Source organism: Buceros rhinoceros, unplaced genomic scaffold, assembly GCF_000710305.1.
Source record: "Buceros rhinoceros silvestris isolate BGI_N320 unplaced genomic scaffold, ASM71030v1 scaffold45140, whole genome shotgun sequence".
Classification (NCBI taxonomy): domain Eukaryota; kingdom Metazoa; phylum Chordata; class Aves; order Bucerotiformes; family Bucerotidae; genus Buceros; species Buceros rhinoceros.
In genome coordinates, this window is record NW_010392185.1 from 31,173 (window position 1) to 49,245 (window position 18,073).

The window sequence follows — 18,073 nt, forward strand, 5'->3', positions numbered from 1 at the left end:
GGGGGGGAAATGTTACTAGTGGAGACCAGCCCAACTGAAAGACTTGGACCAGACCGGAGTTGTTACTTGATAAGAACGTAAGAACACTAGGAACTAATAAGGAGAACAATGAGTGTTTAGAAACAAAGTTATACACAGATTAGGTCAGCAAAGGGAGCAGAAGCTAAGTAGTTACTGTTAACTCTATACAAATGAGTGTTCATTTAAAAACAAACAAATAAACAAACAAAAGCAGAAATGCTTTGGATGTATTAAGGAAGTTACAAGGTAAGAACTTGTGTGAAGAAGCATACTGCCCAGGGCAGGACACTGGCAGAACAAATTTTGAGCAAACATTATGAACAAAAAGGAGTCCTGAAAATCGATGGGAAAAAAGCAAAGTGATTCAAAGCCGAAGCAAAGAGTCTATAAAGGATTTTAAACAGGATCCCCAAATAGCATGAAAGGTGGCAAACCAAATCCAAACAAACAAACAAACCAGTACTATTAGGTAGAACAACACTTGTGTTTTCTTCCAGGCAGCCTAAAGAATTAAAAACGGGGGGGAGGGTGTCTCATAATGTGCCGTTTATGTCAGAAAGTCCTTCATAAACTGCTAATTTGCTGCAGAACTAGAGGTTCTGTCAGAGCTGGTCAGAAACCCTTAATCAAGAGAGATATTCAGACTTGTGCAGGATTTCTACTGGGCTGACAGAAGGGTAGAGAAAAGCAGAATATCACCACTACTACTCAGTAAGAATCAGCAAAGACAACAAAACTGATTCTGAATCGGCATTTGCCTACGTGCATACTGGGTGGGCGACTCACCTTGTTGGCATCGTTAAAACTATATAACACAGTTTACAGAAATTCAGTTTTTCTCTCCTGCCTCCTCTCAAGTCAGCATTTGTTTGTTTTTTTTTTTCCAACTAGCTGCCACAGAATATAGGTACCAGTTTAACATCAAGTTCTGATCTTTATACGTAACACGGCATGCAGAGAACTGACAGCCTACAAATAAGGATGGCAGAAGGGCACAAGTCAGGGTCCCATTCCCCTGAAGTCAGAATACATTTAATTGCCAAAGCTTCATCTGAACCAGGGCTGTGAAAATCAATGTTGAATATAAAATCCACAGCAAGTTTTCAGGGAGATTCTGGGGAAGAAAGAACTCAGCAGTTTAATATGAAGGATACTTCTACAGACAGCAGCAGCTTTTATTGCTAAAACAGCATGTCAGAAGAAAGAGAGATCATTGAATGACCATGGAAAGGCTCAATTAGGAACCAAAAGATAAGTAATTTTTTAGAACTGTCAAGCACTTTAACACTAAAGAATACTGCTACTTCTTTTACTATAGTGTTTAAACAAGACAGTAAATAACACAGAGCAAAGTCTGTTGAAATGACACCAACTAAGTCACACTTTACTCGTGATTATGTAAGTTATGTATTCAATTCACCTGTCAGTTTTCTGGTACAAACATCTCCACTAATTACCAATACACATAGGCAACGCTATCAAGATCATTACAGATACTTACTTTCAGTTCATTCGTAAGCTGCTGTATTTTTCGTTTCATTTCATCATATTCACCATACATTTTCTTTCTTACTTTTTCTAGAGTTGCTCTCACCTGGTGTCAGAAAATATCAAATGCCTTTATCAAACTTACTGATTATATTGTTTATACTAGGACAAGATATTTTTTAATGTCCTTCATCATTGTTAGTTTCAGTAATTACCATTATTAATCTACTTATCCATCAACAGCAATTTACTCTTAAGAATGAGACAAAAACTTAAGTCTCAAGACTTGTCTACATAGGGATGATACAATTAATTGTCTTTGAGTAATTCTAAACTTCTCTACACTTGTACACTTAAACACCTGTAAATTAATAATTTAAATAATGAGTTTCAACTCATTCTAACCTGATTACTAAAGCAATTAAAACGTTTACTTTCTGAAAGAGGCATCCCCTCCATTACAAAAAGGCATCCCCCCATCCATTACATGAATGTAATACACTTTCATACTTTTTCAAGTGGTTAATTAGTTTTCCCTAAGTATCCCTTGAAGATAAGTAAGTCCTTTAATTGCGGACTTCTAGGCTTGTATCTAGCTAAACAAACACTAGCATAAATTTACCAATGCAATTTCAGATCTGAAGAACAGAGTAATCAATTTTATTTTATTTAAGAACTATGGGTGTAACTTACACCTTGCCTTTCTGAAAAAATAAAATAAATTTAAAAAAACATGCTGGAAGCCAGCTTGGGTTTACGCCATTGCAATCATGCACAGAACCAGTCTTCTCAAAAGCACACATTATAATCACTAGTTAAATGTTTGCCTATGGTCTATCTTCCAGCTCCAGACTCGTTTTTTCCCCCCTCACCTCTATCAAACACAGACTGATTGCAGATAATCTAGGGCAGCAAGCTTACCTTGTCTCTGCATAGGCTTGGGGAAGGAGCGGGGGGAAAATATCAGCAGGACCTTATAGAAGAGGTGATGTTTCTAGCAGCTATGCAGTATGGCACTCCCTCCCAGAAAGAAGGGCATTGTCCACCAAATCTATGCAAGGAGTAGGCACAAGCCTACCCCAAACTGCTTGATTCCTTTAGGACGGAAAGCATGGAAGAAAACATGTCTTGTCTGCACTACAGAAGTGACAAGCCCTAACTGTGAGTGCAGGAACCTCAGAGTGGTGAATGCTTGGAGCTAACAAACTGTGAGTAATAAAGGAAAGAAGCAAGTGACAGCTGACAGCTGGAGACCAGGCAGATGTTAAGAGAACAGATAGTAACACACAGTCTCTTACACTGCTGCCTGCCTTGGCTCAGTGTTCCTCCCTTCTACATCAACTCAGTTTGCACTTAGGATCGGTGTAACAGGATAACCACTTACCAATAGTTTCCTGGGTGGTCAAGGTGGATGGAAAGAGAAGGTCAAATTATTTGCCCCAGGCTAATTAGGGGGTTATTGCCAAAACTTGAATGCCAAGGACTAAGAGGCAAAGAGATTCTGAGTTTCAGGCACAGAAATGGGCAGCATCAGAAATGCATTTTGTTTTTTCTTTCAGGAGAACTTTTGCCTATTATGATAAATGAGCATGCACAAAGAAAGTAGTACAAAGTCATCCTTATTAGGCTGACTATTTTAAGGCTGCCCCAAAATACACCCAAGTGATTTTACTATGTCACCTAATTTAGGGGCCTTTTCAAAACCGGGGGGTTTGGGAGCAGGGAAGGCAGAGGAAGAGAGTTTATCCTTTCAGGTGTCTGCTTACATAGTTTCTTCTGTAACGCATTTGAAATGATGGAGGTTTCAGGACAGGAACCTCAAGGTCTGTTCAGCAGTTTGCTTGCCCAGCGGTAGCCCAGTCAGCAAGCGCTAACAAGTACCACTTGGCACAGAAGCCTTGAGTCCAGCTATATAGCACGCTTCCCGGGTATATAGCATGCTTTATTTCCAACCTGAAGCTAAAGACTTGCCTTGTTGGTGTTCAGAGTAGGTTCACAATTCAAATTCAGGTGTTGGGCTAGACAGCAGTCATCTCGTACATACTCACAGCTCTACAAGAATATATGGAAAGGATATTTGACAAATTCTAAATCTGAAAGCATAACTCACTTCTTTAATGTAATTCATTTCCTCTTTCAGTTGATCAGCTGACCAGCCGTAAACCACCATTTCTCTCTTATGGTTGTTGTCAGTTCGGTGCACGACACCATACACCATCCCATGAGAGAGCTTCCCTGGAGACATGCCATTTGGTACATGGTAAAGCTCCTTAAAAGTAAAAAAGTAAAAAGTTGTTTTTAAATCAGTACTAGAATAAAAAAATAACAAACAAAAGTACAATAACATAGGAGAGACAGCCAACTATAGTGAATGCACAACAGTACCTAAGACAACTAGTTCCCAAATGTTTTGCAGCCAAACTGACAACCGGCACGGTTTTGGGAAGATCAATGAGCAGTTTGTAATTGACCGACACGATAAAGATGTCTAATTTCCTCTGGCTTTAGTAGCAGTGATATAGGTACAGCTAGAGACAAGAGATTGGATTTGTGCAAGGAGAGGTGGAGGCATGTGAGAGAAAAAGTTATCCTGGCTTATTTTCATTCACCAACACATGCTACTTTTCTGCATTCTCCCAGAGCACTGTCAGCTCTCACAGTTCCCTTTAAACTCTTGCAACCACAGAGTTGCCCCTCACTTCCCAAACTCCCTGCTGCAGGAAATACAAATATTAACAAGTTCCATCAAAAAATTTAGCAAGTTCTTAGAGGAAACTGAAATGAAATCATTTCAAGCAGGTTCCTTAAACAGAGCTCAGTAAAATATCTGTTTATCTTGGAGATAAACAAAGTAGAATTTCAGTTTGCATTTAAAACTAACTAAGGACCTCCAAAGCAATCAAACATTCATTTCGGGGCTGCATTTCTCTTACAGAAGTTGTAGAACTGACATTGTAAGAGCCAAAGCAAAGCTATGAAACAGCATTCATGTGCTGTTCCAGTGTTATCAACTACTGTAAGCGAATAAAACTTTGAAATCAAGTTTGGATAGATAGAAAGGCTGTTTTGAAGTGCCTACATCTGTTACTTTAATGATCTGTAGAAATTTGTGAAGCATAACCGTAATAGTTTTATGTCTTACTTCAAGGCACTCTTATCTATCAGATTCCTCTTATTCATCTCATCAATACACTTAGTAAGAAAAATATTCATGTAAACAGTAGCAATAATTTCCCTCAGCCTGTAAATAAATATCTGCAAGATCAGGTGTAGCCACCTGACCTGACTACTCACCTAGGCTCCCTTCTAATCAAGCCAGAGAACCACCCTGTGTAGCAGTCATCTGAAATGAGTCAGTCTCCAGAAGTACTAATTTCTCTTCTAGATTACAAAGAATTTAAACAAGTAGCTTAGATAAAGGCATCCACATTATGACTTCTTTTAAAGGGAAAAAAATATTCTTACCTAAGTTTGAATACGTACAAGCTAATCAGTGATTATGTCTGAACCGACAGTTAGAAAGACATACTCCTGGAATCACAGCTGTTACTGCTTAGCTTTGCACGTTGTTTTTTGAAAAGTCAGTGCTGGGGACAAATTAGTTACAGGTAATGTTTCTGAACTTTCCTTCTCACCGTAGGTATACCAGGATACAGGTAAACTTGAGAATATTTAGTACAATGACCTTAGAATATATTTTGTTTTGATGTTCAGTGATGACACTGTATGAAAACTGACAAACTTTGAGATTCTTTTCTAAATTAAGAATCTAAGAGTAACTAAATACTCTCCTTGACACCAAACAGAGGATGGAAGGGACAAAGCTCAACATCTTATATCCATCTGCAGTGGCATCCTAGAGGGTCTCCAGTCCTTACCATAAGAGACACTGATAACACCTGCAGCCCAAAGCAGGAGCACTTTCAGTTTTTAGCAGCCAAAGTAACACAACTCTGGTGACAATGGAAGAACAAATTCTTCTTTGGGTAAGGGGAAAATAAACAGGGAGATCTACTGGCATTAAGAAGAATGGGTAAAGATAGGTATTTGTTTTACATTGTGACCCTCCCACATGTCCCTGACACCTTGTCTCAACATTGTAAATACTACACATTTTCATTTACTGTATCATTAACTGCCTAACCATTTTGCTGAAGCTCTGGGTGTGTGTGGGCTGGGCTGGGAGGGGAACAATCATGAAGCGGACACCTGATAGAGAATGTTTCAGGCAAAGCACAACAGAGCTATAAGCAATCATTGAAAAAGAAAGCCTTAAAACCACTTAATGGAAAAGCATTGGGCAACCAGCCCTACCGATACATGATATCATTTTGCACTTTGAAAACATTATATGCAAAGCTTCATATCCTGATAATCTGAGGTTTCATAATTATGTATTATTGGGGTTTTTGGTTTGCCAAAAACAAAAACCCCGCACCTGCTTTTTTGAGAGTAACACAGAAACTAGGTGGGGATATGACTCAAAAGTTTTTGAGTTTGTTTGCTTCCAGGATTGTACAGTTTCTTTGATAGTTTCATCGCAGCTCTTCCCCTGCATCAGGATAAAGGGATTACATACTAGTTTCCATCTTCCTGATAACCAAATGAAAAATCACTTTGATTGTTTAGAATTTACTAAGGTGCCAGACACTAAATTCATAAATCCATGCCCTTTACTCATAATCATTCATTTATGATGAGGGGAACAGCTGAACACCAGCAACTACCAAGATACTTTGTGCCTCTGAAACAGAGAATTGTTTGAAGTGATGTTTGAAGAGTTCTGTATGAAATCTATGACTAAGTTCCTTATTTTTAGACTACTATAAACACATTCCATGCTTTGAAGGATTTTTCTTTTCCCCTCTGAGAAAGATCTGTAAGTTCAGACCGATGGGTTTGCAGCTGGAGAATCACCCACGGCACTTACATGTTTTTCTGACAAACAAACTTAAATTTACATCATAGGGGGCAGTACATGGAGGATTAAGTATGCACAAAGCTAGACTGGTGTTCCAGTTCTACTATGTACTACTTCAAGTAGAGGATATTGCTTTTACCCCCACCTTCATATTACAATCTCCTGGCAAGCACCTGTTAAAACTTCAGTACAGTTCTTTCTTGATTTAAAGCTGAGTGAACCAACAGCTATACAAATAACCGCTCTCCATTCCTTTACTATGACTATCATCAAGTACACTTCTGGCAGTTCGCCTCCTCTCTTAGGCTACTTCCACCCACCTTTGTTTATTTCCCTCCCTTCAGTGTTTTCTCCTTTTCTGCCTTGTCATCTGTTCTTTCTCTGTCACGCCCTACCTCTCCCATGTTTCCTCTTCCAAAAATCCTGGATATTCCACATTAGTGTTTTTTAAGTCAAATACTTTTTGTCGTTTTCCTCTATGTTCCATACATACCCACTCTCAGAACTCAGCTGTTCTGAGAAGGTGCTCGCCTGTCTCCACTCTGATCTGCAGAAAGGCATCTCAGTGATGATAACAGAATAAGCAAATAGATGCAAGTATTTAGGAGCAAGTAAGTACTGTAAAGCCAATCAGAAAAGCGCTTGAAGATGGAAGGTTTCATTAAAGGTTAGTTAATCATTGCTGTTTAAGGACAAAATATCGGGCAGCTCCAGAGTACAGGGAAGTTCTCACTCCCCACCTATTCACTTGCTGCATCAGAATAAGCACAGTTGCTGCCCCAAATTGTGTCCAAAATCCCTTCTAATGTGAGCTGCTGATCTGAAATGGCAGAATTAGCCTAAGCAATTCAGAATATTTCTTTGTATCTATAGTCAGTTACGTGGCAGTCCAAGGCAACAGCAAGAACACATGAATACTCTAACAGCTTCCAGGAACATGCTTTGCCTCTGTTGCATCAGCACACATGTTGCACTTGGTGTGATCACACAGCAGGTACTGACGAAACGCAGACTGTGTTTACTTCATTAATAAATATTTAAAACAGAAGCCTACACCCCACAGTTGCAAAAGTCTTGGTAATTGGTATGCATCCTGTTTGTGTCTCTATCCAAGGAAGTAGCACAAGCAGCATGAAACAGGTGAAGCCAAGACACTATAAAAACCAACCCTAAGTAGAAGTTGTGAGCAGCTTTTTGAACCGCCCATGTTTTTATTAGCATTATGTAAATAACACTGAGGGATGATTTGCTTCCTAATCAATTTCCATCAGTTTTTGAAATGAAAGTCAGATACCCCATACTTTATACTTTCTCCCTGCTCCAAAAGTGGAAGCAGAAGCACAGAAGCAGTATCTTTTTAGAATAATTCTGGGTTTACTACTTATATGGCCTTAAAACTTTGCTAAATCATGACCTTCTGTTTACCTACACCATCTAAAAACTTCACCAGACTTTGTCTTTTCCTCAGCTATCACATTCCAGAGGTTTCTGAAATATCCAGTTATCTTTGGCTTGCTCACTAGTTAAACAAGGAACAATAGCATTCAATATACATATTTTCTGTTCAGTAAAATGACAAATTTATAATATTGAGCTCAGCAAGTAAAGTTACTGTGCTCTGACAAAAGGTAGCTATATTTTTACGTTTTTTCATATTCCTCTACGGCCCATGAAACTCATGTTACATTTACATAAATAGAATTAAAACAGGGAAAATATGCCAAGATGTAGACATGAGTGTTCTTAAATTTATTACACTAAATAAGAAGCATCATTTAACACATTTCAACTTTTAAGCTCCTTGCAATGTAGAATTTAGATGCCTATCTCAAAAGATAGAAGGACAAGTACTAGACAAAGTCATATCTAATCAATGAAATCTGTACACAGAACACCAGTTTACACACTAAGAAAATAAGACACAGCAAAGACAGCACTAACCACGGAAATCAGTGAAATCCTTTCTGTGGTTTTCATATAGTGCTGTTTTAAATGAAGGTGTCTCTTCATTAGCACACACCTAAAATCAAGCGATCAGTGCTGGAGAGGCCAAGAAACAGTAACATCAGCCACATGTAGCAGGTGAACCACATTTGTTGTGACACAGCTTCTGCTGTGCTGACGGGAGTGGGCTGGCAGCAGCAGACCAGCAAAGAAAACAGACGCTGTCCTAGATTCAATGCGCACATTACACTCACATTTTTTGATCCAGGCCTGACACAAGTTTCTCCTTGATTCTTTCCAACACATATAGGAGCAAATCCTCCTTCTAGCTTCTTTACAGCCTACTTTTTTGCTGGGGAAAAAAATGTTTGCTATGTTTCTATATTCCTGCTTAGGAAGCAAAAAGAGCATCACCTCTTGGTTGTAATGCTTTTAAAACACCAGAAAACTATCTATACAGCCAAAGTACCAATTAGAGTTTAAGACTAAATTCTGTTAGTCAGAACAAAAACAGGAAAGTGACACAAATTTCTCGAGTGTTAACTCATTTTCATTCACTTGTCCATGTGTTCAAATGAAAAAGGAAATTCTGTCTATACGTATCTCCATATTCTGCCCTCAAATGCCTAGCTGCAGCTTCCAATGACAGTTCCAAATTTAGCCTTGACAGTGAAGAAAGGGACTGATGGATAAAAATAAGCCCAATCCCAAACAGGGACAATACAATTTGTCTGGTAGCCCTTTATTATGCAAGACAAGGCAGCTTCAGGACACGCAGATTTTGCATACAAGCTGACAAGCACAATATTCCTTTGTACTTCAGGGTGAAGTAAACAGCCTAACACTACTGTCATCCATTGTCTGTCATTAACAGAAGTAATGGAACAAAATCAGGATAGCTTCAGATTCTCTTTACCCTAAGTGCTAATAACTCAGAGATACTTAGCAGCCGGCTTTTGGCCTGTAAAAAGCAAACAAACCAACCAACCAGCTTCTATCTGTGACGTCAGTTCTCATATGCTTCTTTCAAGGTGTCATAGCCTAAACATGAATATAAAAATCCAACCTGACACACTGGAGCACAAGCCCACTCCCCCTTCAGTTTTTGAGATCAACTTCTAACTGTGTACCATCTGCCAGCCTTTCACAACAGGCAGGGAGAGGCCATCCTAGTACAGCAACGCCTGCAGCTATTTTTCGCAATAAAACTGTCCAGCTCCATCACTTTGTTTCAATCTCTTACACTGGTTCATTTTTATTTCACGGATGTCTAGCAATAAAAGAGTCAATCTAGAAACTTAATGCACTGATAGAGATTTAGTGAAACACAGCTCACATTTTCTGCTATACCTGGACTACAATGAAAAAGGCTAAGCTAAAGGCTACTAACATAACCAATAAAGAACAGTTCTGACCTGACATCAAGCTGCGAAACAAGTTATTGGAAGGTTCAGCACTATCCAGAGCTTCTGTGCAGTTCACTAGCTGATTTTGCAACTGAAACATGTCTTAATGATACTGAGCCCCCAAAAACACGGAGAAGTAACAAATAGTCAGGAAGTCGTCACTATGTCACACCAGGGCAGCTCAAAATCACCTCCTTCTAATGAAAGATTTGAAAGAGGAGATTACAACCAAATGTCACACCATGGTATATTTATAGTTTTCTGGCATTTGCCTTTGAGACAGCAAGGTCTCTGCTCTCCTCCCCCATCAGCCACAGGCAGAGGCCAGGAAAAGTGTTTCTCTCTCCAGCGCTTGTCCTGCCCAAACAGGAGAGTGCCTGGCAGCCAGGCTCAGACTGCCTGATCTGCCCGACTGCTCCAGCAAGAACTGTACAATCCCACAGATTACCCCTGCAGTTCATTTCCATAAGTCACACTAACATATTTTAAATACCCAAAAACATTTTCCCCTGTTTCCATTTTAATACTCAGTATTTAAAGACAGCACAGAACTGAGACCTGTTGTTAAATTTGATTACCGGGGGAGCTATATTTTTTGACAAATTGTAAAGTGCAAGGCAGAAACTGAGCAGTTCCTCAATTTCTCTCTATTATCCCGATTTCCATGAAGGGGACACTGTGTGAGAATTATTTAACACCAGTAAAATGTGTTATTCTCAAAGCGCTTTAAACAATTTCATTAACGTTGAGTCAGTTGAACATGGGTGGATCAGCAGAGATACCTGATCACTGCTATTAGGAGATGCGCTTTTTTTAAATTAAAGTTTGCAGTAGAAGTATCACAGCATGACTGGTCAAGGGTCTGTGTGCACTCTAAGTCACTGTGTAACTAATTCAAATACATAAAGCAATACATTACACAGACGATAAAAGTCCACAGGTATACATCACTGCCCTGTTTTAGAGACCAGGAGGAAAAAATGGTTCATGATCAGTGATTTTTTATAGCTTCTTCTATACGCTATGATTATACAAATTGTAGGGCCATTTTTTTAATACACAAAGACCATAAAACACAAGTAGATGGCAAATTACTCAGTGATTTTTAATTGCTATAGAATTGACTAATTCGATCTCATCTAGCTCTGAAGGCTGTGTGTATGCTTTCTGAAGGTCTTCACAGTCTGTAAAAGTACTGAACTTTAGAAAACCACTCAGAACAAATAATAATTAAATTACATACCCTTTTTTTTTTAGGTCTCTTCAAAATCACTGTGCAATACACTGGAACATAAAAATGACCCAAATAATGTATTTATTACATTCACATTCTCTCCTTAACATTCTCTGATATAAAATCCTCTTGCTTTTCCTTGTATTATGGGGGAAATACCGCTGTCATTAAGATCCCACAGAGGAAAAAATTGGTCACATAAGTAAGTCACTACTAATTGTCCAAGCCCTAATCATTCACATTTCTTTCTCACTATTACACTACTCAGCACAGTAAAGTGAGTAAGCCATGAGTCAGTATCTGTCCTCCTCAAAAACAAACTTACAGTACTCTTAGGGCAATGGGTCCATATGCTGAGGCCAGTCCCAAGGTTTCTTGCAGTCAGATACAAACTGACAAGAGACTGACAGAGCAAGTAGTGGAAGAAGCTACTCTAAGTATTGCAACTACAACCTCTGTACAAAATGAATTATTACTATGTAATGGTGGCCCAAATTTAGTTTGCATTAAGGCCCGTAATCCATTCTGTAAGTTAACATTTATAGATCCTCAAGGAACTATTACCTGGCCAGAGCAGTGTATGCAAAGCTGAGTGTATACAAGATTGCAGCACAAAAAGTATCTGATAAGGAATCTTTATCTTGACCATTTTGTTTTGCATTTATTTTTACTGCTTTAAAATGTTTGTCTTTTTGACTCATTTTACAGTTACTTTTGCTTCTGAGTACCACTAAGAAATTATTTCAAATAAATCCTATTGTTGTTTTGCTTCTTATTGTCATATTGCTATTTAGTCATTGGGTCTGGTAAACTTAACCAACTTCTCATTTGATTTTGGTTCATCGAAGAGTAAATGTGGTGAGGTTGTCGAGCCTGTCCAGCTTCCCTATTTAGTCTCCATCCTTAAGACAAATTAAACATCATCTATAACTGTGAACCAGCTCTTAAAGAACAAAACCTGGACTGCTGTAAGACTTTTTTGTGTGTGCGTGCTACTTGCTGCTTTAAAACAATTGCCCTCTGAACTCTTCTACACATGTGACTTTCAAATCACCTTCACTTCAGAACAATCTTGAATCCTTTATACTGAATTTCTTATTAGTACATCACCTGTTGTCAAAATTAGCTGACACAGCAAAGTATCTAAGTTCCAGGCAAACCAGTTCCCACACACATTAAGACTCAGATCTTGCACACTGTTAAGCCAACATAAATATAAAATCCCCTTCAGGTGAGGATCAAGATCCTTTTTAATGCAATTGTTCTTTAATGTTCTTGATAGCAGTTTCCTACTCTGTAATATATAAACACTAAATAATCAATTCTTAAAGGTACCCCGGTCACAAATCATCTACAATCTCTGTGGTGCTCCTCTACTACTGTCGTATTTTAAATACAGTTCTGCTATCCCCAACTCCAAGGCTCAGGATCAAAGATTACAGCTGACTTGCTCAGCCCCTGTATGTCTTCAGTCTTTCAAAGTGGCCTGGCTCTGGGCTCCCAAAACAACTAATATCCTCTGCTTCTGTGGATGGCAATATTTTCTCTTTGTTCATACAGAAATTAATTTTGATTCTTAAAACTTACGTTTTTCTTCCTTTCAGGTTCCTTTGCTCCCTGTTCAGGCTGTGAACCTTCATCAGGTGGTACTGTTAAGCGTAACCTACAGACATTCATCTGAAAGAAAAACAAAGGTTTGATTTTAGATTTCTCTGTTACAAAAAATATTTTGATAACTTGCTTTACAGAATCACTCGTACGAACATTCAAGTTTTAATTTACTGTTTTCTATCTTCCGGTGCATAGCTGAACAAAAGATTACTTTTTAAAGGTCGATGGGGTTTTTAGCTGGAAAGAAATAATTCAAGGGCATCCCCATAATTATGTACCTGAAACAGCAAAAATCCTTTTCAATCAACAACATAACATGTTCTTATGTATGTACTCATAAATTATATCGAGAGCTGAGAGAAAAATGAACATCATTTTCTAGTTTCTCAGTTTTGTTTGCAGATTTGGCTTCTACTCTTTCTACTTCTAATCTTCAAAAGGGATTATTTAGAAACGCAAAGTGTATTCTGCAGTGAATACCTCTTTTCTGTTCATTACATATCCAGGTATTTGATCCACGAATACCTTAGTACTGCAATTGCACTGAACGTGAATAGGAATGTTATTGAAAACTGATACATACAAGTTGTTTGTAAAAACTAAGCTTCAAAATGCTTCAGAGAATATTTAAGATGTATTGTTTCCCATCTGATTTCAGAAAAGCTATTTTCTTGCTGAGGAAACAGACCAACAGGGTTGATACCGTTCCATCTCCAGTTGTGGTTTGCCTTGCTTTTGAGAGATCCTCGGTGTAATGATATTTTTAAAGCAGCTCATTTCATACAAGAAACTTGGTTAAAACTTTCAGTCTTAGTCCTATGCATGAGTGCTTTTTGTTACTTAGATCTATGGAGATGACAAATCGACCGTGTTTAGACTGCTGGTATGCTGTCAGCTGTATTAAAACAATGCTACTTTGTATTGCCTGCCTTCCATCATCCTCTCTCAGTTTGGTCTTTCAGGTCTGTCAGACCTTCTACCAATAAGGAACAGTGTCTTGATATACAGATAAAGTACCTATAAAATTTGTGAGCTGTGTCTGTATTATAAAGAAGAAAAAAGAAAAGTGTATAGTAAGACCAAGGTGGAATATAACCTACTCTTTAGACACATCTGTGGAGGCTACTTTTTGTGCAGTGGGCTCCTCGCCATTAATTCATCATTCAGCCGTATGCTAGCAAATCTAGAACAAGAAGCCACAGAGAAGGTGACTTAAAACGCCCAAAACTTAGTATAAAAGCAGATTATGCTTTCATATTTGCTAAAGAATCCTGAAACAATGAAATGCACTTCTAAATTATGAATATTTGCACATTGGCTTTTGACACTGGTTGACTGGTATGTTTGTTCTTCTGACCAGACTCTCCCCACATACTGCAGAAGCTGGAGGTCCTTCCTATTTGCAAGTCAGTTATCAAGATATATTACTAATAAACTCCTCAACTTTGGAACCTGTTGATTCATAAGGTAATTAATACCATCTTTTCTCACCTATTTAATTCCCATTTCCCCCTGCTCTTTCTTCCCATTAGCTTAGCAAGGCTCTTTCCTCTTAAAACATGCCTGTCTACAACGCAAAGCGAAAGAGAGCCTGGCATTCCTCCATGCAGACAAACAAAGACAGACATGACCCATAAATAGGAAATAGAATTGAATTTGTGCTGTGCCGGAAGTGATAGACCATGGCCAACGTTTCTTACAGTGATTTCAAATGAAGGAAAACTGGACTAAATGGAATTAAAGGATTGCTAGGAGAAAACGAGAAAAATACCTCAAAGAAATAAATACAGATCATGACTAGCAACGTGAAGTTAGGAGAAATGTGTATGGAAAAGTTAGGAGTTGTGTATGATTTTCCAAAGCTAGCAAATAGCTTGCCTGTTAGTCAGTACAGGACTAATTACAGCCAACATACTTACAGATTCATAGTGCAGTGCTTGTAAATAAGTAATTATCCCTGTACCTACAGCTGTTACTGAATTATGACTGCCTGTCACATTACAGCAGTTGGTGCACGAGAGGGTTACTATGACGGAAACCACAGAAGCCCAGTACAGATGGCACTCAAATCATAGCGACTAAGCTGGAAATACAAACTAATAACAGTAATTAAAATTAATAAAACCAGTGTACAATCAAAGGGTTATTATCATTAAAACCATTTTTCTTGACCTTTTCTTTTCACATTGCCTTCTCTTTTACTCCCCTGAATGACCTTTTCCCCCTCACTTCCTCATTTCCACACTAGCTTCTTACTTTTCAAACACATCAAATTAGTATCATATTTTTGGCAGTATTTTTGACACAAAATAAAGATTTAATGTTTTACTTTGCAGCCTGTTGCATGCAAATACCAAATTCCAGCCTTGAAGTCATGTTCAGTGAGGCTTGTACAGCAGCTGGAAAGTAACACCCATTCCTCACTACAACAAACTTGTACAGGCTGTACTCTTGCCATTGTCTATAACAATAGGGCTTCCTCAGCATACCTGGAGAAACTGCAACAAACGCATAAAGTCGCCATTCACTCCTGCTCCCCCTGGGCCACAGATGATGCACTCTGCCTAAGGACAGAACTACAGACCAATCTGTTACAACTGAAGAACACTGTAGAGATCAGAAGGGAAAAACAACAGGCACCACTTTTTCCTCTAACCTCCAGAAGCAATTATGAATACTGTACCTACACTGCTCTTGCTATACAGCGCTTCCTGAAGAAACAACACACTGTACCATTTGCTGGCAAGGTTACTTGACCAAATGAATGAGGAGGCGTGGAAGTGCCTCATGGAAAGTGCAACAAGCCTGCCTCTAACACAAAACACTGCTGCCTCAAAAAGGAAGTGAAATCGTAACAGGAAGAGCCTCAACTCAGTGCCAAACAGTGGCAGAATAATGTCCAACCAAGGACGAACGAGTAATTTCCAGAAACAAATTGAGTTATGCAGAGAGAAAGCGGGAGGAGAATGAAAGAGAATTCCCCTAGCAGGGAAAAGGCTGTGATTCAATTTCCGTCAACTGTTGACTGCAGTAAGTGAGGAAAAGCAAGGACAGACGTGGCTGCCACCCTACCTCCATGTCATTGACATTGCAACTTTCTGAGCATACCTTTAAAAAAGAAATACTGAGTAGAAGAACCAGTATCGGGTTTTCTAGAATATCAGATTTTAGTTTTATTTGCAGCATCTGTAGCTTTGGCAAGCCAGCAATATCAGTAATCTCGATTATGCCTATATTACATGTTCGATCCTGGCTTTTTGATAGCAACAACACACCAGCAGTATTTCCAAAGCTCGTTTGACATCATCTGTGAAACAAATATGCAGGAAAAAAAAAGACTAACAGGATCAGCCCAGCACAGCACCAGACAGCAAAAGTTTGCTGAGTGCAGCTGAAATTAATAGGTGAAGACATGCTCTTTTAACAGATTTCTAAGAGGCTACTGGGACAGCACATACATGAGAGCTACTGCAATATGGCCGTTAAGAAAAAAGTCAATCTAGGTTAGTTAAAAATGTTAAAAATTCATGGCCCAGATCCACAATCCACATTCATGTTTAACATCCTACTCACATCACTAGGGTGCAACTTAAAACAAATACAGATGACAGATTCAGTTTGAGTAATGTTCTGTAGGCTCTTCTTCCCCCTTCTAGAAAACAAGGCACTCAAAAAGGCATTGATCACAGTTAACTATGTACTGAATTAATTACAGAGCTATCATTAAAATAATAAGCAACGGTTTTATAGAATAACAAAGTTACTAGTACAGCAATAGAAAAAGACATGCTGTTCTGCTAACAACCAGTCCAATCCTAAGATTTTTCCAGTACCCCCCTAGGGAACATGTGGTTCAATACTGATACTGCTTCAAATCAACTTTAGAGCTAACATCACCAAAATTGAATATTGCTGACCTTTCTAATGTCTGATAATAAAACGGTTTGAGGATAATACTCTCAATGATTTGAGTAACTCTCTGCTAACCTACCAGCTCAACGGCCAAAAATCACTCCTTTTGTCTAAGATCTGATGTTAGTTTTAGACTTTTGAAGGTGAAAACAGAAAAGGAGTGAGTCAATGCTAAAAAGCAAAGAAGTACTTTCTTTGGTCATTTATCTGTTGATTAGCCTGCTCCATTTATTAATTAAATCTCTGCTATGAGATTCCCCACACAATTAAAGGGCACTTTTCCTGTGACCAGAGGCACACAGGAATGTGACACACATCTTTCATTTCTCCAGGAGTTATTCTAACTGTCTTCCTCCCTCTTTCGGCAACTCATAGTAAAGGGGAGTCACAGCTCACTTTAAAAAAAAAAAGTTTTTTCCAGTTTCCTTAAGAGAATGTATCAAATACAGTTCATCTTACATCTTCCCCAGGAAATACGTCATGGGGATGAAAATAAGAAAATTATCACGTAAACACAAACTCTTAGATTTAACTTTTTAAAGAAATACTCAAACAGGAAAACCCAGTAGAAACACAGAAGACATAGGAAACATAACTAAGATTTACAAGTCATCTTAATTTTTCCACATAGGCAAGAAATTTTATTTTTATGAAGACCAGGGATTTTTTTCTGTGAAAGAGCCTGACTCTCGTGTTACCACATAAAACACGGCAGCATGACCTTCTTTGTTGTTTCAATTCTGAACTCAGCTTTACGGAGTATCAAAACAATAACTACATAATTCAAGAAGCCTCACGATCACGTGACCGTATTTCTTCCTAAGGACAAGCTTATTACTTATTTTATTTCTTCGCACGTGGAATGTGCATTCCTGATGACAGCAGTGTGGTTACAGCAGCAAAAAAGGGCTATGTAAAGCAGTATGGCTGTAGAGACATTCCTGTCATATCTGCTAGACTTTCAACAACTTTTTAGAAGCATTTCCCAACAGATTAATATATCACTGTTATTTATCTCATTTATAAAAATTACAGAAAAATACATCAGTTAATCACATTCCTGTATTTGAGGACCTGATTATAAAAATAAATTACTATTGCCATCTAAAACATTACCGAGAGCTTCCTCATAACAAATAGAGAGTGGCTAGGCAAGTTCTCAGCTGTCAATATCACGACGCTTTTTCAAGGGGAGAGAAAAAAAAAAGCCTCCTACACAAGCACACCTTCCTCGCAGGTTTCCAGAAGAACAGCCAAGGACTATCACTAACGAAAGCCTTGCGGGACACCCCAAAAGCTCTGAATCTCCCAGCAGCTACTACAAACGCGCAAAAGGATGTTCTGACACGCCGGAGATTCACCTGAAAACATCGAAAATAAGCAAGCAAGAAAGAAAAAAAGCGCTCCTCAGCTAAACTGGGTGGGTGGGGGCGTGTGTGTGTGTCAAACGGCCGCTTCGCCCCACAACGCTTCCCACGGGACCTCCCCGCCGTCCCCCCCGCGCTGCCCCGCGCACCTTCCGCCGGGCGCGGCCGC

General features: G+C 38.8%; 1 protein-coding gene across 1 annotated transcript in view; it reads right to left on the reverse strand.

The window, feature by feature from the left end:
- Window positions 1–17,898, reverse strand: part of LOC104500434 (myocardial zonula adherens protein-like) — a gene marked incomplete at both ends in the record, with an annotated part of 45,692 nt that extends 27,794 nt beyond the window's left edge. The window contains 4 exons of the mRNA XM_010144084.1: window positions 1,523–1,615; window positions 3,620–3,775; window positions 12,602–12,691; window positions 17,764–17,898. Coding sequence (XP_010142386.1) covers window positions 1,523–1,615; window positions 3,620–3,775; window positions 12,602–12,691; window positions 17,764–17,898 — 474 coding nt within the window. The remainder of the gene's footprint in view (window positions 1–1,522; window positions 1,616–3,619; window positions 3,776–12,601; window positions 12,692–17,763) is intronic.
- Between the last annotated feature and the right edge of the window lie 175 nt (window positions 17,899–18,073).